General features: G+C 55.6%; 1 protein-coding gene across 4 annotated transcripts in view; it reads left to right on the forward strand.

Moving 5' to 3' along the window:
* Window positions 1-1685: 1685 nt before the first annotated feature.
* The window catches only part of NECTIN1 (nectin cell adhesion molecule 1), a 108810-nt gene continuing 87288 nt past the window's right edge, over window positions 1686-23207 (forward strand). For all 4 annotated transcript variants that reach the window (XM_054803153.1, XM_054803156.1, XM_054803157.1 and 1 more), the window contains exon 1: window positions 1686-2490. In XM_054803153.1, coding sequence (XP_054659128.1) covers window positions 2409-2490 — 82 coding nt within the window. In that variant the 5' untranslated portion in view covers window positions 1686-2408. The remainder of the gene's footprint in view (window positions 2491-23207) is intronic.

The following is a 23207-nucleotide window of genomic DNA, read 5'->3' on the forward strand; positions in this document are numbered from 1 at the left end:
CGTCGCAGCAGAGGCTAGCTCAGGTGCCGGCGGCAATACTTTAAAAGGGAGACGGGAGACTACCAATCACGCCGTGAAAAATGTAGGTCGGAACATCGTGTCATGTGGGGGACCCGATCACAACTTAGGGAGACCTGCCCAGGGGAGTAATGCCTCATTGGAGGTATCTCTTTAATGGAGATGGGAAAAGAAATAATGAGATTTTATGGATTAAAGGTGAAACTATCCAGATAAACACTCCAAGGACAGGAAAACCAACCACTGAAACGACTGTTGCAAGGATGCCAGGAGCTCTCCATCGCTTGCCTGTCCACGAGAACAGAGGGTTGCACTCCTAAGCTCCGGCCTGCAACTTTACAGAAGAGGCAGGATGCCGAAATCACTGGGGCGAGTTCAGCAGCCTTTGCTCCACAAGCAGGATGTCCAGAGGAATCCCAGTGGTCTTAAAGTCTCTGAATCTATTAATTAAACCTCATTACTGCGTAATAACTTTTGTTATTTTGGAACAAACCTTGTATCTAGCTAATCCGCTTTGTTACAGAGCTGCCCATCCTTCCCTCGAACAGGAATTAACTTCTAAAGGAATTAAAAGGAGGAGGAGACTGCTGAAGGGGTCCTTAGAGGTATCTTTTTATAGCTGCTGGCTGCCCCCCCCTTCCCTTCTCCACTATGTGTGGTATCCTTCCCCACTGATTCTGTCCTTTTCTGCTTGCCAGGCATTGATTTGTTCCTGTGTTGTTCTAATGGAGCTTGAAATCAACGTGACTTTGTTGTTGGTTGTTGTCATTGTTGTTCACATCTTTGTTTGGAGTTCAGCATCCTTGTTGAGGCCAGGGCAGCTCAGGAGCTGGCATTAGCAGGCTAAATACCTCCTTAGCAAAAGAGCCACAAAGGCTGCCTCTGTGTCCACATAATAAGGGCCGTTACAAAGCAGAGCAAACCAGTGCCTCCCTCCTCCAGTGCATCGGCCCTTGTGCCGATCCTCAATCCCCTCGCTTATCAGCGCACGCGGAACGTGCCCAGGACGAGCTCCCTCTTTCAGTAGGCCCCGTGAAGACGTTGTGTATTACTTAGGATCTACACGCAAAAGCATTTATGAGCGTAAATCTGGATTCCGTACGATAGCGATGTGCATTTCGCCCGCCGTTTATGTAAGGTGTTTTTATACGTGGGACCGATAGCCGGATAGGTAGCCTGCTGTCTGCCAGCAGCCACGGCCCAGGCGTTCCACCATCTCGAAGGGAATTCAGAAAACAAGCCTCAGGTCCGCAAAGCCTGGGTGCTGAGGCGCAGCCGGCGAGCACCTTAGGAGACCCACAGAGAGGCGCCCCGATTGTCCCCCGCCAGGACGCCGGACGCTCGCCGAACAAAAGGCAGCTGCCGCCAGCAGCCAGCCGGAGGGGAGAAGAGGCGAGGGGCGAGGCGGGGGCACCCCGGCCACCCGCGCCCCTCCCGCGAGCCCAGGCGGGCAGCCCCCGGAGCCAGGCGCAGCCCCGGGGAGCGGCGATCCCCGCCGTGGCGGGGCGGCTGCCCGAGAGCGGCCCGCGGCGGCGCCGAGGGGGCGGGCGGCGGCGGCGGCGGCGCCCCGGGCTGCGGGGCAGGCAAAGAGTTAACGCTGCGCCCTCCTTCCGCTGTGCACTGACATCACGCAGGAGAGGGCGAGCGCCGCCGCCGCCCCGCCCGGGAGTGTGTGCGTGTGTGCGTGTGCGAGCGGGCGGCCGTGCCTTTGCAGCCCGGGCAGCCCGCGCCCCCCGCCCCGCGGCCGGCCCGGCCCCGCGCCCCCCGCCCGGCCATGGAGCGCCGCAGCCGGCTCGCCGCCGCCGCCTGAGCGCCGCCTGAGCGCCGCCGGGCTCCCGGCGTCCCGGGAAGCGGAGGGCAGGCAGCGGGCGGGGGCTGCCGAGCCCCGCCGCCGGAGCCACGGGACCGCCGCGCTGCGAGCGGCGGCAGCAGCAGCCCGCGGAGGGCTCTCCCTCGCTTTTCTTTATTTGTTTTTCCTCCCCCCCCTCCCCGTTTCTTTTTTCTCTCCTTTTTTTTTAAGTATATTTTTCCCCTCCCCTTCTCACTCGCCCGGCTCTGCGGACGTGCTCGCTCCCGGGGGAAAGCACCGGCGCTGCCCCGACGCCCGCAGCGGCCGGAGCGCCCCACGCCCGCGGAGAGGGGCCCCGCGCCCTGCCGACTCCCCGGGCCCCTGCGGATGTGCGAAGCTCTCCTCCGGCCGCCCGTCCTCCCGCCGGCCTGCCTGCTGGGCGCAGCACCTCTTTGTCCTCCGGCACCTACATTTTTAAATTTTTTTTAAATTTTTTTTTTTTTTTTTAAAGCAGACCTGAACATCACCGGGGGCGGGGAGGGTGGGGGGCCCCAGCCACGCTGCCAGACCGACCCCTGCCCATTTCTTCTAAGGAACTCTCATGGCTTCACAGCTGCAGACAAGTTGCCGTGCATCTTGGTGGACTATCGGAGTTTGCATCCTGGCGGCCGCGCTCCTACCAGGTGAGCCGCTGCCGGCCGGTCCCCCCGGGAGGCGGTGGGCTCTGCCGGGGCGCTGCGGGGGTCGGGGTAGCCCCGGAGGAGGGCTGCGGGGTGCCCATGGGGGAAAGGGGTGCGGGAAGTGCTGCGGAGCGGCGGCGAAGGATGGGATCGGCTTTTTGGGGTGCGCGCCCGGGTCTGGAGCAGGTGTGGAAGCATCTGCGTGAGGGTGGGAGAGAGTCGGGGCCGATTTCGTCTCTGGCTTGGAGAGGAACAACACGATCGTTTGTTTTGGAAGCAGCTGCAGGCAGTGGGCTCCGGAGTCCTGGGAGCTGAGGCGGTTTGTTTGCTTTTTGGATCGAGCAACGTCTAGCGAGGCATAGCAGCCAGGCTTCCCGGGGAAGGGAGCCACAAGGCTGGGTAACGAGCACAGATGTTTCGGAAGGAGAGATGGAAGGTTTCAGCTGTCTAGCACCCCCGAAATCCCCACTCCCCTCAACGCACACGCTTCCCACGGGCTCTTTTGCGGAGAGGCTGGATTGTTCCCAGGCTTCAGACCTTCCTTTCGCTGCTTTTGCACTTGGGTGCCTGATGGCATCTGATCCATCCCTTTGGTTCTGATCCACCCCTGGAAAGGAGGAGATGGGCAAAGATTTGGATCGACTTCTCCCCCGCTCGTTCGACCTGCCCTGGCGGCTGCAGAACAGCCTGTGTGTCCCCACCTCAGGGCTTGGTCCTGCCCTGGGCTCTAGCACAGTCCTTAGAAGCGGAAGAGTGACCCACTTTGTGAAGTGCCCTGGGGGGGACCGTTTTATTCTGCTCCAGTGCAGAATGGGTTAATGCCATCCTGGAGGGCTTTCCAGAGTCGGCTGTCTCGGAGACATGGAAGGGGGACCAGCAGTCTGGGTTTACAGCGCTTGTGAGGAACTGGGAAATGCAAACAGAACCGATTTTTGCCTTTTTGAGGCTAGGTGCCTGGTGGCTGGGTCTGGAGTGCGTGGCAGTGGGCACATGTGCCACCCCCGGGCTTGTGTCCAGCCTTCTGCAGGGGTAAGAGGCAGCCTGTGCCTGCAGAAGGAGTGGGATCTGCAGCTGGAGAGAAGTTGCGGTGAAGGCAGGGTGGAATTTGCCTCTGCTCCTCCTCTCATTGGGCTGGGGCAGCATCCTAGAAGAGCAGCCAGGCTGGCTGGGCTGTGACTCTGAGATGTGGCCGCAGTTAGCAAGGTCTGGGCCAAAGGACCGGCCGTCAGAGCAAATGCCAGGGCCCAGGGTTCTCTGGTGCTAGCAAAGACGGAGATGATACCATCCAGGGCGTGGGAGATCACCAGAGCGCAGTGACTGGATGGTCCAGCTAAAATGGATGAGGACAGAGGTGAAATGGGAGGGGGTGGGGGTCTAGAAACCAGGGAGACCGTGAGAGGGGAAAGGTTAACAGAGTGATGAGAAATCAGGTCTGGGTATATCTCTGTATTCCCAGGACAAAGGGATCTGCTGTGCATTGCAAAAAGAGGTGACTGAAGGGACAGCCTCAGGCTCCCTGCACTCCTCTGTGCTTCCAGGCAGGTGCCTGGCTGAGCTCTGGCTCCTCACGAGGAGTCTCAGAACTTTCCATGCCATTCCTCACCTGGTCTTCCCTCCTTCTCATCCCTTTACTGGGCAGCCCCATGCAGGAAACCCTCCCCACAACCCCCGGGAAAGACACCGGAGGTGGAGTAATGCTGTGGTGACTGCGCTGGGTAAACCAAAGAGGGTTTACGCTCCCCCAGTCCCTCTAGGAATTGCTTTCACCAAGGAGACACGCAGGCAGTGACCCTGGGGCAGCCTGGCATCTCACCTTCCCCTGTCAAGAGAGACTTTTTTCCCTACTTATTCTGTTTTTGGCTGTTCTTGAGGCATTGCTGCCAGCAGTCAGGCAATCTCCTCTCCTGCCACTCTGCAGTAGCCCGGTAGTTTGTCTTGCACTGTCCCGCTGACAGCTCTGCCAGGATAAGCCAGTGGTGCATTTAGTGGTGCCTTGCCAAGCAAGGGGTACGGCCAGCTCTGCAATGTTCCGGGAAGACAATCCTTCCCGACCCGTTCGTGATCACCGAGTACCCTGAAGCCTGTGTGGGCGAGACTCTCGGCTGGACCAGTTTAGTGGTGGATGCACCACATTTGCAGGAATGACTGATCCTATATTACGTATTCATTCATTCATTCGTTTCATTCATTTGTGCGCTTTTTTGTACTGTGGATGCATCCCAGAGCCGCAGGGAGGGCCCAGCACAATACTGTGCTAGGTGCTGCACAAAGCCACAGCAGTAGGGACTGACAGTCCTGGCTAAACCACAAGTCTGAATGCCGTACTGAGGCAGGTAGTTCCTCAGGTTCGCAGCGCATCGTGCCAAAATCAGCTGCGGGGATAGGTGTAACAAGCCATACGTAAGCTCTGAATGCAGACAAGCTTGCTTATCAAGGAGAAGGGGTGAGGGGAACTTGGGGTCCTTTATTATAAGTGATTTAGAAGCTGTGGACTTTGTTGGAAAATGTGGTTTGGTACCTAGCACCCAAGAAGGATGAGAGGAAGGCAGGAGACACTACCTGCTTTCTGGAGAACCTTCAGGCTCATCTGATCATTTTGTTCCCATCCACGTATACTCCCTTCCCCTTCTTGACAATGTTAGCTTTTTTTCTGATGAGGAAATAAAAGTTTCCTGCTGTAAAAGCTGTAAGGAGTCCCTTATAAAAATCTGCTTTACAAATTGTCTTTAATGTGATCGGCTCAATCGTCCAGAACGGATTCAGTTCGGGGTTCCTGCAGCTTTCCGTGAAAATCTGCCTGCCTGTCCATTTGGAACCGTTAGCCAGGTATCAACTCAGGCTACGGCATTAGGGCTTCAAGGTAATGGTATGAACAGGGCTTATTGAAAAGCCGTGGGGTACTGGGGAGGAGAGATCCTAGGCGGCTGATCTTCAGGGGTTAGGAACGCTTGCAGTTAAATTTATGCTTTACAAGTCTTTAACAATCTGTCTGTTTATCCCTGCCACGAAACTCGGTGCAGCTTGAGATGCAACCACGCAGAGCAGAGGCATTCATCTCGTGCTTGGTCCTGCGTCTGCAGATCTGGGCCTCTATTTCCAAATGCTCCCCTCTGTCTGGGGACAAATTCCTGTCTGCTATCACTGGGCTACCTCTCGGGCTCCGAGTCTTTCTTTGCGAAGTGCTTTGAGATCCTCAGCAGGGGAGAGCTGGAGACGCGTTTGAAGCTTTGACACAGGGTTTTTCCATCACGGCGCTTGAAAGCGGTATCGACTGAGCTGTAGTGACCTGGAGGCCTTAGGTCAAACCTAGCTGCAGCTGGAGGGAGGGGTCCTTTTTGGGGATGTACGACACCTCTCTGGAGTGCTGGAAATAGTCAAAGTGTGTCACTGCAGGGTCTGGTCCTTTTCGTACTCTACAGAGCTGCTTTAATGTCGCAAAGCAGCTTCCAAAAGACAAAAAGTTGCTGGAGTTTTGTTCGGCCTTTGGTTTGAGGTCTTAGTTGCTATTTTTTCTTTCCCCTACCTATCTCCTCCCAAAACTTAGAAACAACAACATCAAGCTATTTCAGGAAGCAAAAGTGTGTCTTTTGCTTATATTTTCTCTTTAAACCTCGCTTGTTGCAGTGGAACCGACCCGTCGAGTTTTAACCTGGTGTGAATTGATGAGCTCCCGTATGTGTCAGTGCGGGTGAGGCGGCAGGCCGTACTGAGAGCCAGCTCAGCCCACGAGCAGGAGGGTGTCTGCCCCGTGGCCAGAGCCAGGGGACGACCGCGGTTAATGCTATTTGCTCTCTGAACCGGCAGCGTTAATCAAGCAAGAGCTCCCAGCCCGGCGCACATGGAACCATTTGCAGAGAGACGCGCAGAAAAGCAGGGGCATTGCCGCATCCAGCAGCGCATCCAGCGCGAGGCAAACGCGCGCAGTTAACTGGTGGCCGACAAGGTGCCGATGCTGGCAGAGCCTGGCACATCTCTCCTCGCGTCGCCCCTCCTCCGGGCTGCAACTGTACCAGCCACAAAGCCAAGTTTACAGGGAGGCACCAGAAGGATCCTTTGGGCACCGCTCACACCTCAGCTGAATCACGGAGGAAACCAGAAGAGCCGGTTGTCGTGACCTGCTTCCCAGGCCTGTGTTTCCACCGGCATCCCTTGCCCTCTGCTAGCGCCGCTAAGGCTGGGGACAGCGGGAGCAGCCCATCACGGAGCAGCCCATCACGAGGCGGAGGGAGAGCAGCGAGTGGCCACCACTAGCCAAGGGAAGGCTCTTTCCCACCTCCGGTGCCCTGGGGCGTTACACAGCACCACCAGCAGACAGGCGTGTGGGGGAGATGGTGGGGCAGCACCAGGGGAAAAAGATCTTTTGGAAGAGCAGAAGTCAGGCTGCCTGTGAATGCTGCAGGGATGAGTTGGTAAGTCCTCAGATGGATGGCTACGGTCCTCAGGGCCTCTGGGAAAAGGTTTGCGTCTTGCAGCTTCATTGCTCGAGGTCGCGATGGCTCTCGCTTAGTCCTTTTCGCAGGCCAGCAAGGCGTATCGGTGCAAAAAGCAGAAACAAATGAGAGAGGGACAAAGGTACTCCAATCTGAGCAAGCCCTAGAGATCATCTTGTTTTTCAAATACGTCAGATGAAATCAGGGCAGCTCTGATGCAGGGTGAGCTGGTGCCGCCAGCCACTGGAGCTGGGACCCAGTTTGCATTTGAGACACCTATTGTGTTAATTACCAGAGCACAGCCATCCCAGCACAGAGAATTCAGAGCGCTGCAGTGAGGGTTCCCTAACCCACATTATTGTTTCAGGTGAAAATTTGTTTAACTAAGGAATGAAACCTCTCGTGATACATCCCCTTGCTTTCCTCCCGGCTGCCGTTGAGTCGCAGATTTCTCCCCTTCTCTGGGGCCGATGCAGCCATTCACGCAGGCCGGCATCACAAAAGCTGCGGCAGCTCTCTGCTCTGCAGCAATCCCAAGGCAGTTGAACAGCAGCTACTGGGCGTGAGAAGGGGAGAGACAGCTTCAGCCCCTTGCTGTTTTCCCAGCCCAGGAGGACGGGGGGTCCCAGGCTGGGGAGGCTGCTTGTGCCCTGCATGGCACAGGTCTGCAGCGGCTGGGGGCAGAGGGAATCTGGCCAGCGGTCTCTCATCCCTTCAGCATCTCTGTGGGGTGCTGGGGATGGATAGGAGGAACTGACCCGACTGGATGAACCATCCTTCTCTATTGCCCCACCGTAAAGCTGTCCCTGCAGGAGGTCTGTAATCCTCCTTTGACATTATTTGGTGTGATGCAGGAGGAAAGCCTTTCTAAGCACTATCCACCCAACTCTGCTTCTCTCCTCCACTCTGCTCCAGGCCTCCCTCGCTGGCTCTGAGCCAGTCCAGTTGGAGATTGGTGTACAACACTGCTCTCCATCTTCATTCGACCTACAGGTGGGCAGGGGGGAAGAGCTTAAGGAGAAGCAGGATCTGCGTGACTCCTCCCTGAAAGAAAACACAGGGATGGGGTTTTCCGTTCCCCGTCCCAGCCTGTTTGCCTTTCTAACTGCAGGAAATAGCAAAGTGCCTCCATCTGCTCCCGACCATGCAGGGATGCTGCAGAAGGACCTGCAAATCACATCACTGCCTCGAAGCAGCGGCAGGTACCAGATGGACCACCTGGCTATGAGACAGCAGGTGCTCCCAAGCCTGGTTAGTCAAGAGGACTCTGCCTCCATCTCTCTTCTCAGCAGTTCTCTCTCTACCTGGGAAAACCCAGTCATCAGACTGATTTTCAATCTATTTTTCCTTTCCTATGGAAGACCCGTTCCTCCCCCCCGTGCTAGAGCGAGGCATCCGGAGGCACGGGCAGGCGTGACAGAGGGTGCATGCAGCTTCGCAGCCAGTGGCTAGCATCCAGCGTTTCTGCTCTGGTGACAGGCGAGAGCAGTTCCCAGCACAAAGGCCGGTCTGTGCGGGAGATGAGGGGGCTGGAGCGGAGTGCCGTGTGGCAACCTGAGAGCAAAACCAGCCTTGTTCTCTGCGTGAGGCTGAAGACATGGGATCAGAACAGGCCGCTGCAGAGGAGGGTCTGTAGCCACATCGTGCGGCTCTAGGGGGCCACTGGATTCCAGCTGGCCTTATAGGTATCTACCTTTTGCACTGAGGATACCACACTTGGCAAAATCAGGCTTCGTTTCTTATCCCCTGGCAAGATGGGGATACTGCTTGAGAAGCTTATGCCCTGGACTGGGGGGAGACAGCTTGAGAAGCTTTTCACTGACCATTTTCACTGTCCCTAGGAACAGCCCAAGGGGGCAGTCTGGGGGCAGAGTTCTGGCTATGGGCTCAGGGTCTAATGGTAATGGGTAGAAGAGGCTGGTGGGACTCAAGAGCTCAAGCAGAGGCCTATAATTAGAGGCTTCTGTGCTGAGTGTCCTAACAAAGCCAGGGGTTACAAACAGTCCATGACGGGAAGAAATCATAGACCTAGGGGAGAGTTTAACGTGATGAACAGGGTTTACTTGGAGACACATACAGAGAGCTGGATAGTTCAGGAGAAAGGTCAGAGTTTCCGTCACTGTCTTCTCCAGGTTGCTGTGTAGAGCAGCTTGATACATGACGGTTATGGTGGCCTGTGCGAGGCACTGTGGCAGTCAGGGCAGGGGAGAGCGGCGAGGGAGGAATGAACCCTGCCACGTCCTTGAACAGTCCGAACAAATGAGCTAGCTGAGCTCAGAGTCCAGGGCCAGGAGAGTTATCAGCACGCCGTGAAGTCATAACTCACCCCTCACCCGAACCCATGGCCGTGATGGAGATGCCCCCTGTCTTGAAACATCTCCTCACCCTCCCCCAGGGCCGGGAGCAGAAATAAAGAGACTGTCCCGGTGTCGTGGCATGCTACAGCCCTAGCTTTCCTAGCTAACAGCTGGAGCTACCGCCGCTGCACCAGAGAGCGACGAGTGCTATATGCCCAGCAAAGCGAACGCTGGGGTGGCCAGGAGAAGGGTGCGCATTGAGCCGGCACATTAAACATCCGTGCGAAGCCTGCGGTCTGGAGCACGCTGGTTTCACTGGACAATTACGCTGCACCGAGCTAGGTCTACTTTTTTCTTAGGGAGAGGCATCTAATAGGCTTTACTCTCTGACTTTTCCTGGGCTAGATAATCAGCACTGAGACCCCTTGTAGGCACCTTGTAGGTAAGTACCTTGTAGGTAAGCCTAGAGTCCCGTTCCCACCAGGGCAGTTGTGCCAATGGCCTCCCTAGCCAAAACTAGGGGAAATGTTAAGGACGGATAATCAAAGTTGGTTTAGGGGCTGTAAGTGCACACAAGGAAAAGATGACCCCTGTTCCGAAGAGGTTGCAGCACACACTATTTCCTTGCTGCTCTTGCCTACATCACCTTACTCACTTAGCCAAGGCCTGTGTCATTTGAGAAGCGATGGTGTTTTAAGGGCTGGAATAGAAGGCAGCGACTAGTGATTTGATGGTGTACAGTGGAGATAACTGCACAAGCCGTTCATTACTAGGCCTGTTCACGCTCTTCCCCTTGCCAGCTGCACCGGCACAGCGGCTAGGGACCGAGCTGCAGGAAGGGGTATCTTCTGGGTGCGGGGGAGAACCAAAGCTGTGCCCATTTATGGTCATTAAGGATCAGGGATGTGTTGCATAGCAGCATCCTTGCCATGCTGTAATTTGTATCAGCTGCCACAGTTTCCATTGGATACGGGACCCCTCTTGGCTCTACAGGCAGTGCTGCTGGGTGCCGTTAGTCTGTGCGTTGCACCCCACAGCTGGACACGCTGGAGCTCTGTATATTTTACTCGGGAAGGATGAGTTCATTTTTGTGTACCAAGGGGCTGAGACCTAGGTGGTAGGTGCTGAAGAATGGGCAGTCTCAGACCAGCCCAGGATCCAAATCTACAGGACACCTATCGTCATGACTTCAAAGCCAAGTGCTGTGCTTGCGTCACATTAGTAAAGCACATGGTGTCTTACGAAAGGCTTTTAAAAAGGCTTCTTCCTTTTCTCTTCAAAGGGAAGGACACGCATGTGCACCAGCATGTAAATCAACACGCGTGTACCAGAGTGCCACTTCTGTCCCGGTGTTTGTCCCTGTGCAGGCATGTCTACCTGCTGCCAGCACTCCCCTCTCCTCGGGCCTGCATTGGGTTTCTCCTGCCTCCTGGGAGAAGCAGGGAGAGGAGAGCGGTGAGAGGGGACCTGCTGCTGTTGCTGGTGACCTCTGCAGCAGCCCCTCTTGCTGCCCAGTCCGGGTGGTGCGCAGGCGGGGATGCGAGACCTAGACCCTTAGGGCAGCAGCGATGCCCTCCTTGCTGCGGGGCATGAGGGCTGGGGCGGCTCTGAGCAGCTGCTGTGCGCCGAAATGGGGTAGAGGGCTCGCGGGGGAACAGGGAGAGGCCAGGGGCTCTGCGGGTGCAACTTTTACGAAGAGACTTTGCCTAGTGATGGGGCCGAGCTTGCCAAACCTATGTCATGTGCTTGGGTTCAGCAGGAACCCAGAGAAAGTGGGGGAGGGCTTACTGGGATCTCCTTGCAGAGGGAGTGATTACAGTGTGCTCTGATCTTTAGAGGCGGCTTGTTTGGGGATTTGCTTGATGTTCTGATGCCTAATGGGTGTGCTCATGTATCCCTTTGATACAAGCTGAATAGGAGCCTTTGGGGAGGATGACAGCAGTCCTGGTAAGGGGTGGGAGGGATGGGAGGGAGAGAGGCTTGCACAGAGCTTGTAAAAGGGGGAATGTTCTCAGTGCCCGAGGACCCTGGAGGGAATGAGGAGCAGGACTGAGTCTGGCAGGAGGAAGGCTGCAGTGGTTGCAGAGGAAGGCAGCGCTCTGGCAGTTTATCTTTGGGTCCTCTAGGACACCCCTGAGAGCAAGGCAGAGAACTCTCCCCTTGTTACACCTCCTGTTGCCATGCAGCGTCCTTCAACCTGTGATCAGTCAGCCGTTGACAAGATTTCCTAAATGACTGCCAAAGAAGGAGCCCAGCTCACTCCCCACCCCCCGCAGGAAAGGAAACAGTAACCAACTGGAGGAACAATCATAGAATCATAGAATGGTTTGGGTTGGAAGGTACCTCAAAGCCCACCTAGTCCCAACCCCCTGCCATGGGCAGGGACACCCTCCACTAGCCCAGGTTGCCCAAAGCCTCATCCAGCCTGGCCTGGAACACTGCCAGGGAGCCAGGGGCAGCCACGGCTTCTCTGGGCAACCTGTGCCAGGGCCTCACCACTCTGACAGTAAAGAATTTCTTTCTAACATCTAATCTAAATCGACCCTCCTTCAGCTTAAACCCATTACCCCTTGTCCTGTCACTCCACTCCCTGATAAACAGTCCCTCACCATCTTCCCTGTAGGCCCCTTCAGGTACTGGAAGGCCGCAATTAGATCTCCCCAGAGCCGCCTTTTCTCCAGGCTGAACAACCCCAACCCTCTCAGCCTGTCCTCACAGGAGAGGTGCTCCAGCCCTCTGATCAGCTTCGTGGCCTCCTCTGGACTCGCTCCAACAGCTCCATGTCTCTCCTGTACTGGGGCCCCCGGAGCTGGACGCAGTACTCCAGGTGGGGTCTCACCAGAGCGTCAAATGCCTTGCACAAGTCCAGGTAGATGAAGTCAGTTGCCCTTCCGTTATCCACGGACGCTGTAACCCCATCATAGAAGGTCACCAAGTTTGTCAGGCATGATTTGCCCCTAGTAAAGCTGTGTTGGCTGTCACCAATCACCGCCTTGTTTTCCATGTGCCTGAGCATAGTCTCCAGGAGGGTCTGCTCCATAATCTTGCCAGGCACGGAGGTGAGACTGACCGGCCTGTAGTTCCCTGGGTCTTCCTTTTTACCCTTCTTAAAAACGGGGGTTATGTTCCCCCTCTTCCAGTCGACGGGAACTTTGCCAGACTGCCAGGACTTCTCAAATATGATGGCGAGTGGCCTGGCCACTTCATCCGCCGGTTCCCTCAAGACCCACGGATGCAACTCATCAGGTCCCATGGACTTGCGCACCTTTAGGTTCCTTAGATATTCTCGAACCTGATCTTCTCCTACAGTGGGCGGTTCTGCATTCTCCCAGTCCCTGCCTTCTGTGCCCTGGGCAGTGTGGCTCAAGCATTTGCCAGTGAAGACTGAGGAAAAGAAGTCGTTGAGTATCTCAGCCTTCTCCATATCCTGGGTAACCAGTTCACCCATTTCATTCCGGAGGGGACCCACATATTCCCTCGTCCTCCTCTTATCACTGACATACCTATAGAAGTTTTTCTTGTTGTCCTTGACCTCCCTGGCCAGACTAATTTCTATCAGGGCTTTGGCTTTCCTAACCTGCTCCCTGGCTGCTCGGACAGCTTCTCTGTATTCTGCCCAGGTTACCTGTCCTTGCTTCCACCCTCTGTAGGCTTCCTTTTTTTGTTTGACTTTGCCCAGGAGCTCCTTGTTCATCCATGGGGGCCTCTTGGTGGTTTTACTTGACTTGCACTTTGTTGGGATGCATTGCTCCTGAGCTTGGAGGAGGTGACCCTTGAATATTAGCCAGCTGTCTTGGGCCCCTCTTCCTGCCAGGGCTTTGTCCCATGGTACTCTACCAAGCAGATCCCTGAAGAGGCCAAAGTCTGCTCTGCTGAAGTCCAGGGCAGTGAGCTTGCTGTGTGCCCTCCTCACTGCCCTAAGGATCTTGAACTCCACCATTTTGTGGTCACTGCAGCCAAGGCTGCCCTTGAGCTTCACGTCCCCTAGCATGAGAAAGGAAATTTGGCCTGGCTATCCTGCACAAGCCTATGCACGGATTTCCCTGCCCCAAAGCTCAGGTGGCCTTGCCACGCAGAACGTCTGGGGCGCGCTGTTCCAGCGGGCAAAGCACCACGTGAGGCTCTGCCCTGGCTCTAAGTCCAGGGCCACGTCCTTCAGCTGACATCCACGAGCAGGTCCCTGTGCCCCGGGTTCCCTTCCCTGCTGCGTTTGGTTACGTGCTCGGGCTCCTGGCCCAGCAAATCAGACTGCTGTTCCCGTGGGGGTGCTGCTGCGTAGGGCCATGTCGTCTCATCTCCTATGGGACATTATCCCAGACAGCAAGTAAGCAGGGACAGTTCAGAAGTCACCCCTCAGGACTCAGAGGAGCTGCTTTGCATTTGCTACTGATTCAGATGGGAACTGAACTAGCAATTTGCCAGTGAAAGAACCTTTATCCCCTGACTCCCCCCAGTTCTTCTGGGAGTTTGATTTCTCAGTTTACAACAGAAGGATGGTGGTAGGAAATGAATTCTCTGGGGCTAATATTTCCAGCTATCACGCTATAGAAGGAAAATTCTTTCTTTCTTTCTTGGCATAGCAGGAACAGACTTTCAAAAATGTACCCTGATTTTTAAATACCCTTTTCGCCTGTGGTGTAAATACTAAAACGTGGTTTTTTCCTCTCCCCTCTCTCCCGGAGTTTAAAAATATCGTTAGCCTGGGGAGGTGCATCTTTCAGTGAGATTTATAACGGCTGCTCTCAAGTGATGTGGAAAATGAGCCTCCCTCTGCCCCATCCAGCCTGGCACCTTCCAAGAATTTATTTCCTTTATTTGCGTGAGCCTAAGAATACTTAGAGGCTGCATCTCCGCCCAAGCACTCTAATTATTTAAGTTTTGTTTATGGCCAGTCTCTGGGGAGCTGAGTAGGTCCAGGCTGCCAATCCTTCCCTCGTCTGGGTAATTCAGCCCTGCATTACTGCTCTTTGATAACGATCAACAAATCACAGATGCTGTATCTATTGCCCGCTCTGTATCACCCCAGCTCTGTAAATTGGCCGAGCCTTTGATGGTGTTGTGAGAAAGACATGCGTGGCCTCTTGCTCGCAGGGCTGCTGCACATAGGCAGGAAGCAGCGAGCAAGATGTAGGCAAGGGTTTGTGAGTCAGTGCAGTGGGGAGCTTGCTGGGCCAGGGACTTCCGCACAGCACCTAGCACGGCAGGGATCCTGACCTAGCTGAAGCATTTAGGTGCTGTCTCAGCTTGTACTAGGGCTGAGCAAGAAGCAGGCAGATTCCTACGTGAGCACAAAGCTTTGGCTCAGTCCTGTCCAGCGACCCGAGTCCTGGTCAGTGCCCTGTGGCATGCCCGTGCCGAGCTGCCGCATTGCTTACCCTGTGATCCCCTGCTCACTTTTGTCTCTGGCAGCTGGTGGGAACCCCCTGCCGTGGGGGTGGCTGAGCACCACTGAGTAGGCAGGAGCCGGGGATGGCAGGAGGCAGCGAGGAGGAAGCACCCTTCCCGTGCGCCTGGGCTCGGTCGGTGCAGGCACCGCGTGGCTGGGGATGGAGGCTCCTTCCTCAGCACAGCCAGGCGAGGGTTTGGGCTCTGCTGCCGGCCAGTGCCCGCTCCGCAATCAAGCTGTGGCTGCCTCTGGTCGTAGCCTGGCTCTGCACCTCCTTCCCGCAGCACCTGCTCCGCCAGCACCCCTCGGTCTCCCTGCCGTGCCCAGCCAGGTCCCTGAGGCTGACTCTCCCATTAACCTGGTTGGCCTAAGGCAGGCCGGAGTTTCGGCAGCGAGGGGCTCTTTTCCCACCCCTGTGCCAAAGCTTCCCAGCCCCAGTCGGATCCACAGGAATCTGTAGTCTCTGGAGGCCGCGTGGTTGCCAGCGTCTCTGCTCCCGTCACGCTCCATGATAAAGAGAGAGCGAGAGAGATTTTGATTACATTATGACAAGCAACAGAGAGATGGAGTGAAAGCTGCAGTCTGCCTATTGTAATTCCAATTAGCAGGGGTAACGTGGCCAAAGCCTGACAGCCGTATTGATCCCAACTTTGCATGGGGAGAACCTATAATGCAGTTTTCAAAGGTTCCTGGGGCATGGGGCCGAGCACATGTACAGCTGTGGGGCAGGAGAAGAGAAGAAAGGCCTGTTTATAATGGAGAACATGAACAGCCAACTGCACCTCACCATCTGAAATGCCAGAGCCAGCTTGGTAGCTAAGCTCTCTCTAGGGCTGGATTTGCCTCAAAATCTGTGCTGCAAAATCGCCTTGAACCCCTTAGGACTTCTTTCTACCTGCACGATGAAGCAGGTCGTCTTGGTGCGCATGTGGAATGAGTTTGTCAAGACTCAGTTTCTTCTCTAGGCGGAATGTGCCCAAGTATAAAATAAACCAGGAGTGATCTCCCTGCTGGGGAACAAAAGCCCAGGGCTGCATGGGAAGTGGGGAGGAAGGAGGAAGGGGGAGTTTCCCTCTTGCACTTCAAGGCAGCTCCTCAAGGTCAGAGCTGAGGCACACTGGCAGAGACCGTGGGCAGGCTGTTCGTGCAGATGCTGTCTCAGCTGTACCCTTTCTGCGGCTAAGGGGAGGACTCCAATTTGCAGTTTTGCTGGTATTGATCTGAGACCTTTCACTGGCTCTAAACTCACTTTGGAAATAAAAGGCTAAAATCATTCTTTTTAGGTATGTATGTATTTTTTTTGTGTTCTTGACATCCCAACTGCTGCCATGCCTGTGGAGTACCTTACGGTACCTCACTGGAAATGGGAATATCTGCTGCCTCACGCTGACTTCTACCAGGCGTGAATCAGCTTTTACTTAAAGGGAAAGAATGGCCTGGAGGTGATGGCAAAGGCAGGCTGAGCTCAGAAGGGCTGGCATCATTTCTTGGCTTTGCCACAAGCTCCCTGGAATATCCTTGGCTAGCTCACTTCACCTCTGTGTGCCTTTCCTTGTCAAAAGCTGCCGGTGGCAGTCCCTCTCTTCTCTGCTCATATTGCCCTGTGTCTGCAGGGCGCCCTGCACAACTGATCTTGCCGACGTTACTCTATACAAGCAGAAGACCATTTGCAAAGCACAGGGAAAGACGACTCCCCTTTTTCTGGTCATTTTTCATAGCAGCCAGGAGCCGACAGCTCCTTGCCCGGTGATTTTAGAAGATGAGAAATTGTTTTGCATAGATCGATGTACAAATATTCTGTCAGTGCAAACACCGGACCCAGTTTCTTACTGCTCTGAGTGCGTGATGTGTGGCTTGAAATCATGGAAGTGGGTGAGCATGGTCCATTGGCTTCCCTGCCTGGTTTAATTCAAAGGCCTCTTGATTTCTCGCTCCACCAGTTTTGCATTTGGGTCACTTCTGGTTTCCAGTCACTATCTGGGGGGGGGGGGTTGCAGGTAGGTGAGAGGTGTGGGCTGGACAGCCCTTCCAGCCCAGGGCAGCTCCCACCCACACCCTGGCTCTTTGCTGGACAATGCACTGGGCAGGACACGTGACAGGGGTTCACGTTGTGCCCCGTCTTTGGTGGATTTGCTGTGAATGCTGAGTCAGGAAGGATGGCTGCATGCTGGGGACAGTAATGTAAGTCTTCAGATACCTGCAGTGTGTTTTGCTTTTGCCACTAATTTCCTAGGTGGCTGTGAGCAAGTTTCATAGCGCCTGAGCCGCCCCACCGTGGGATGCAGATCACAGAAATACCCTGCCTGTGCCATGAGCAAGCACTTGAAAAGCTCTGTGGTCCTTCCATAGGGGGGGCAGGTAGCAATGCAAACCCCGGCCCTGTGAGCCATCCAACTTGTTTCACGTGTGAGCCATCACATGGTACTGATTACAGTTGCCTCAGACGGCAGATGGATTTAAACAAGTGTCTTTGTGCTATAAAAGCTTTCTAGTCTATCTCCTGGGTAGATTACGATTTTAGCCATATGCAAGAGTCTCTGGTATTCCAAGGCTGGGGGAAACTTCCCTAGGAAGACATGTACCACAACAAGCCACTTCTTTTTGTCCCCAAAGGAGCTGCAAGATGCATTGAAGGAAGGAAAGGAGGTTCATATCCGAGCTCCCTGGAAGCTTGGAGCTGGGACACTGCAGCTCAGTATAAAAGCAAGGAAGCAGCAGGCCTAGCAACCGCATCCCCCTCCCTACCCCTCCCACCCCGACAAACCAGGCTGGGAGTGTTTCAGACTGAATGAGTTATTACAAAATCCTGGTCAGGAGAGAGCGAGAAATGGAGGGTTTAAAGTTCGATAATTGTTAATTATTACCCAAGCTTCCCATGAGACTTTCTGGGAAAAAGACATGCCTCTCTCTTGCAAAGGTGTTTCGTGGAACATTAGTCTCTGTCCTGGCCATGCCGAGTCCTTCCCTCTGCCTTCTTTCTGCCTCCAGTGGGATTAATAAAGAGCTGCTGGAGAACTTCTTATCTAGCAGCTGAACAATGTTTGTAATACAGGGAGGGGAGGCAGCTTTGATCCGGGAAAGAGAGCAGAGGGAAGAAAAAAGACGGGCTATCGGGGCAGGGGGAGGGCATGGGCCAGGCCGGGCTGTGCTGGCGCACGGGAAGCGGGCATGGCTGCTCCTGCGCCCGACCTGTTCTGCAGAGAAAAGATGTGGCTTTCCAGGGCTGGGGAAGAAAGGGCTGAACCCAGACACCAGCGGAAAAGAAAAATCTGGGAACCCCCTCTGAAGGAGAGGAAGCAAGAAAAGGGGTGCCGCGGACAACCCCGTCCACACCGGGAGGCTCTGCAGCCTCCCACGAGCTGCCGCCCCGGCACAGATCTCCCTGGCACAGATCTCCCTGGCAGGGTGTTGCTGCCCAGCAGCTCCTGCTCCCCTTCTCTCACCAGCAAAAGCGGCCGCATCCAAGCTGGCACGAGCGCTCTTGCCGGGCGGGAGCCCAGAGGCGAAGGGCCACACCTGAGAGGCAGGACGGGCTCTCGCTCTTCTCACGGGTGCGGGCTGGGAGCCGGTTGGGCCGGGCTGGGCCCCCGAGGCCGGTATCTCTGTGAGCGTGCCAGGGCCACGGGAAAGGCAGCAGCCTGGTGCGGGAGGGTTGGCGCAGGGAGAAGCGGCTGCTCTGAGGCAGGAGGGGGTTTAGCTCCCCGCAGCGCTCCGTGCAGCCTCCCAACACGCTCGCCTCACCGTGGGACCGCCCGCCTTCTGTCCCCAGCCTCTTCTGGCCCTCGAGCCCTGAAGAATGCGGCTTCCCAGGTGGGATGAAAGCTCCCCGGGACTCTGGGCAAGAAAAGCAGCTGTCTGGCCCCCACGGATCTGGGGACAGGGCTGCAAAACTCAGCCATGATCCGCGGGGACTGAACTTGTCTGGAGCTAAGGAAGTTGCGATAATGGTGGTAACAGCTCCAAAACCGGCTCTGGAGAGTTAATGTTGCTTTGGGTTTTTCAGGAGAAAATGGGCCTGAGCAGTTGAGACAGCCTGTGCTAGGAGCTAAAGTTTCTAAAGAAAAAGACACTTTTGTTTTTTCTTTTTTGCAACAATGTTCCTTGGCATCTTTAGCCCGTGTTTCCCCATACAGAGTCCTTTGCCTTTGCAGGTCCAGACAGCTTTGTAGGCTTTGAAGTGTAGTTTCACGCTTGTTGCTTTCCCCCAAAATGCAACCATTTAGAGGCTGACCACACCAAGCCGTATCAGGTTTGAAGTTCACTCTGCAAATCCGATGAGGAGAGGTCTGTGCCCCGGAGAAACACCCTCTTCTCTCTGGGTGCCTGGGACGTGCCTGGCTGCTTCCCTCCCGTACTCTCGAGGAGTCGTGGGTATCTCCAGGATGGCTTAGAAGTTGTTTGTCTGCTCCAAAGCCCCACACCACAGCCCCACGTGGACAGGCTTGGCAGTTAATCCTCGGGGAGATTAATGGCTGAGTTTTTATCCTCACCCACCCCAGTCCTCATCCCCCGTCTGCTCAGATGAATCCGTCTGGGAGACCCAGCAAGGCTGTGCCAGCTGAGCCCTGTGTCCGCTCACTTCACAGATGAAAAAGGGCTGGCCCCCGCGCTCGCCTGCTGTGCAGTCCCCGAGGTTTGCTAAAGGGGATGCTCCGGGGAGATGCTCCGGGTGTCTGAGAAAATGCGGCTCTTCCCATAGCCAGGGAAGTCCAGGTCACGGGACGGCGGGTCTCAGGAGGGTTCATGCCCCTCGGGAGGGGAGCACGCGTGTCCCTCCCTCCTGCGAGGCCACCCCGAAGGCGGCAGCAAGTCTACGAATGTCCCACCACGGCTAGAGACGAGGGAGAGGAGTGCGAGGGGGGTGACCTCCCTGTCCCCCCAGGTGTGTGGCTGGGGCCCGCTCCTGCCCAGCCCCGCGCCCCTGCGCCGCTCCCCCTCAAACCGGGACCATCTGTTCCTTTCGGCCCGTCGCCATGGCGACGGGGTGGCTTGAGATGGGGTTTCACCAGCGGCGGCTGGGGACGCTGGGAAAATAATGCAGGCCGCGAAAAGTCTTCCTTTTTTTCCTGGGCGGAAATGAAGGGGAGAGGGAGGGATCCTGCCAGTGGAGGCTGCGTCCCTTCCTTCTTCCCTGTGCCCGCGCACAGCTGTCCTGTCCCCAGGCTCCTCCTGCTCGCCCCCCTTTCCCTTCCCATCTCTCCCTTCCCCTCCAGTTTGAGTCTCCCGTGCGTGTACGCAGCAGCAAGATGGGCCGTGGCTGTGCAGGTGTGTGCTGGGAGGTGTCCTGCCTCTGCCGGCGTGGCGGCAGGCAGCGAGCCCGCAGGGTGCTGCAAGGAGGGGCTGCGGTGCCTCCCTGAGCAGCTGCGTTGGGCTCTGCCTCTTCCCCCAGCCCCGGTGCTGTTCCTGTCTAGCACCCATCGCCAGTAGGGATGCTGCTGGAGCACACTCGCTGACCCAGGGGAGAAGCTGTTGCAGTCACCGCAGCAGCGGCCGTGTCTGTGTCTCACCACTTCCCCACTTGCTGTCTGGGCTGGTGGCTCTCAGCTGGCGGGAGCTCAAGCTGAAGCCACCTGTGCAGTGCGGAGCACAAGGACGTTCAGGACGTCTGCTGGTGGGTGGCTTGGTTTGTGCTCGTGCTCAGCCCAGACAGTGGGAGCAGGAATTTGGGTTCCTGCTTGCTGGGCCGTGGTCGGGCCCCTCCTCTCCCAATGCAAAACTTGCGGTTGCATGGGCTGGTGGGCAAGTGTGGGCTAGCAAACAGGCTGAGATCTGCTGTTGGCAGCGCAGACACGACCTGGCCTCCTGCTCTGCCTCTGCCAGCTGAGCCCAGGCTCTGCAAGGAAGCTGGGCAGATCCCCTCGCCCTGCCCGTGTAAGCGACCAAGAGGAGGCTGCGGCAGTTCGGCTGTTGGTTTTAATGCAAAGAGTCGCTTGTCAGACCAGGTTACTCCCGGTCTTTCTCACTAAATAAGCCTGGAATGGAGAGAAAGCCTGGTGAAAATGGTGCCCTGCTGGTTGTGTACGTATGCCTGCGTGTGGGTATATTTCAAGTGGAGATGGCTTTAAAAAAGGAAACAAAAGAGGCAACAATAAATAACTATCTGCTTGCAGACAGTAAGATCTGGGCTAATCTGTGACAGATGAAACTGAAAGGAACGCAAAGTGACAGATTGACAGAAAGACAGACATGTTTTTGTGCTAGTTTAGCATCCTGATAGAAACAGAAGATAATTCAGGTCGCAGAGGACCTCAGGAGGTCATCTACCTGCCTAGTGAAGCGGATGGGTGTGCTAAACACCCTCTGTCAAGAACTCGATACCCCTTCACCTTGCGGCAGACGCACTAGGAGGCTGCTCTCGGTGGCGGGGCTTTGCAGGGCCGTGGCAGACAGGAGCTGCGAGCCCGAGCCCCGGGCGGTTCCTGCACGCTGATTGCAAACTGATAGTGATGGGGCCATGAGCAGCGTGGGCCCTGAGAGGGGCGGGGGTCAACAGGCAGCGAGTAAACCAGTAGCAAGCTGGGGGAAGCCTAAACCCAGAGCTCCTTTCGGGTATGATACTTGCTGGAAAGGCAGCCTGGGGTTTTCGATGATGAGGCTTTTTGTTTGTTTCTACTAAATCTAGGGAAACGGGATCGATGAAGCGAGTTATCACTGTATACCTTTGTGTTGGAGTCCCGCTGTGCTGGCTGCAGTCCCAGACGGGAGATTTTCCCATCTGTGGCTTTACCCCTGCACCGGACATGTCTCTGGACGTGTCCGCACCCAGAGCAGTAAGGCAATAGGAGGCATTTGGGGTGAGGGCCGAGTCTGCTGCCTTGAAGATAAACCTTGGTTTCCCAGTGAGAGCTGTGGGAAACTGAGTATCAGACCTGAGGCTTCGCTGACCCGTTCTGGGAGCCAAGAGCAGAAACCAGGGGCTCGGCGTGGCCCCTGTGAGTGCAGAGCTGGCTTAAAGTCACCTTTCTCTTCCCCTTGCATCCCAGATCTGAGTGCAGCCGGACTGAATGTCACCTGTTCCCTTGTGACTAGCGATTTACAAGCGCTCATCCTGCTGCTTGTTTGCAGAGCAAATGCCCTTTTCCTGTTGGCTCTGCCCTCCCTGCAGTGGGGAATCAGCATATTCTCATCTTGAAGCTTCTCCCAGATTTATGAGCTTGCTCTTCACCTTGAGAATAAGGCTCCCTTGCCCTGAGAAAGCTTTGAAACCCAAAACACCAATTGCTGACTTAAACAAACACCATTGATCCTCCAGCAAGTAAAATTCCTTCCTTTTTCCTTTTTAGGACACACGTTGTTGAGATTTTGTTGTTGTCCTCTCTGTATTTCTCTTTTTCTCTGGAGACATGAGTCCCAAACGGTTCTGTGCAAAATCAATGTGATGTGAAAAGAACTCATCGATAACACTTATGGGGGATATTGCCTCCTTTCCAGAGATCAACAAAAACCCCACAAAGAACTCCTCTCGGTTTCCTCTCCCCTTGAAAAGCAAGGTTCTTTAATTGGCTTTTAATCTGGGGAAGACAAGAGCTGTTTGCATTGAATTGGTAATAGGGGATAATATCTTACCCTGAGTGATGGGTTATTTGATCTCTGTGCGTCAGAAACCTGAGCGTATGTCTGTGAAATCAGGCGGGGAGGGATACCAGGGCTGGCTCAGGGCCCAAATAGGAGCACAGCTGCTTTTTTATTTTCAATAATAATTAGAAATAAGATGGGGAACAATCACCTTTTGTCCTGTTGCTCCAGGGCATCAAATGATACTAGGAACCCCGGGGAAAAGCCTTCAAAGACATGCATGGGGCGTACAAGGGCTGTGAACACTACCTAGCCACTTAATGGGACAACGTGGAGCCAGTGCTGCAGGCTGCCCCACCTCAGCCTGGCTTTATCGAGGCCTCCAAGGCTGCAAATACCTGCCTGAGCACATGCAGGGCAAGGAGGGCAGCTCCGCTCCCTGCAGCCCTTCAGCACTTGCTCAACGCTGAGCACGTGAGGAGCCCTTAGCAGAGGCAGCTGCACGGGTGCTTCAGGCCGTGGGCCAGCGCCGGAGAGCTGCTGGGGGTGCAGCCGTGAGCTGCCCACCGTCACGCTGCTGGTCGGTGCATGCCGGACAGTTTGGAAATGGCCCCCGTGCCCATGCTACAGCCCTGCTGGCTGGGAGGAGGAGGAGGAGGAGGAGGAGGAAAGGTGAAGGCTGTACTGTCCAGAGAAATGTGTGATCATTTTTTTAAAAGAGACAAACCTCTGTCACAGTGTGGACAGGTGTTTAACAGGGCTGCAAGAAACGGGCAGTTTTGGCATGGGGACATAGTTTTCACCTTGGTTCCCACCGGTGTCCTACGCTCGTGCCCTAGCTGTCGCTGCACAGGGCCAAGCAGTGCAGCCACAGCAGCCTCGTTGACCTCTGCGGCTGCAGGCTCACGGTGCTGGCCCAGCACCGCTCGGAGCAGCGGTCCCGCCATGGGGGCTGCCTCTTGCACACACTCACCTCCTCCTGCGTCTCTAAATGCCATTGTTGGGCCTCTGCTGGCCCCAGTCTGGGCTTTGAAAAGGGGATGAAAGGGGGATAAATCAGGCAGTCACCAGTTTACTCTCCCAAAGTGATAT

This window comes from Grus americana, chromosome 24 (assembly GCF_028858705.1).
Source record: "Grus americana isolate bGruAme1 chromosome 24, bGruAme1.mat, whole genome shotgun sequence".
Lineage (NCBI taxonomy): Eukaryota > Metazoa > Chordata > Aves > Gruiformes > Gruidae > Grus > Grus americana.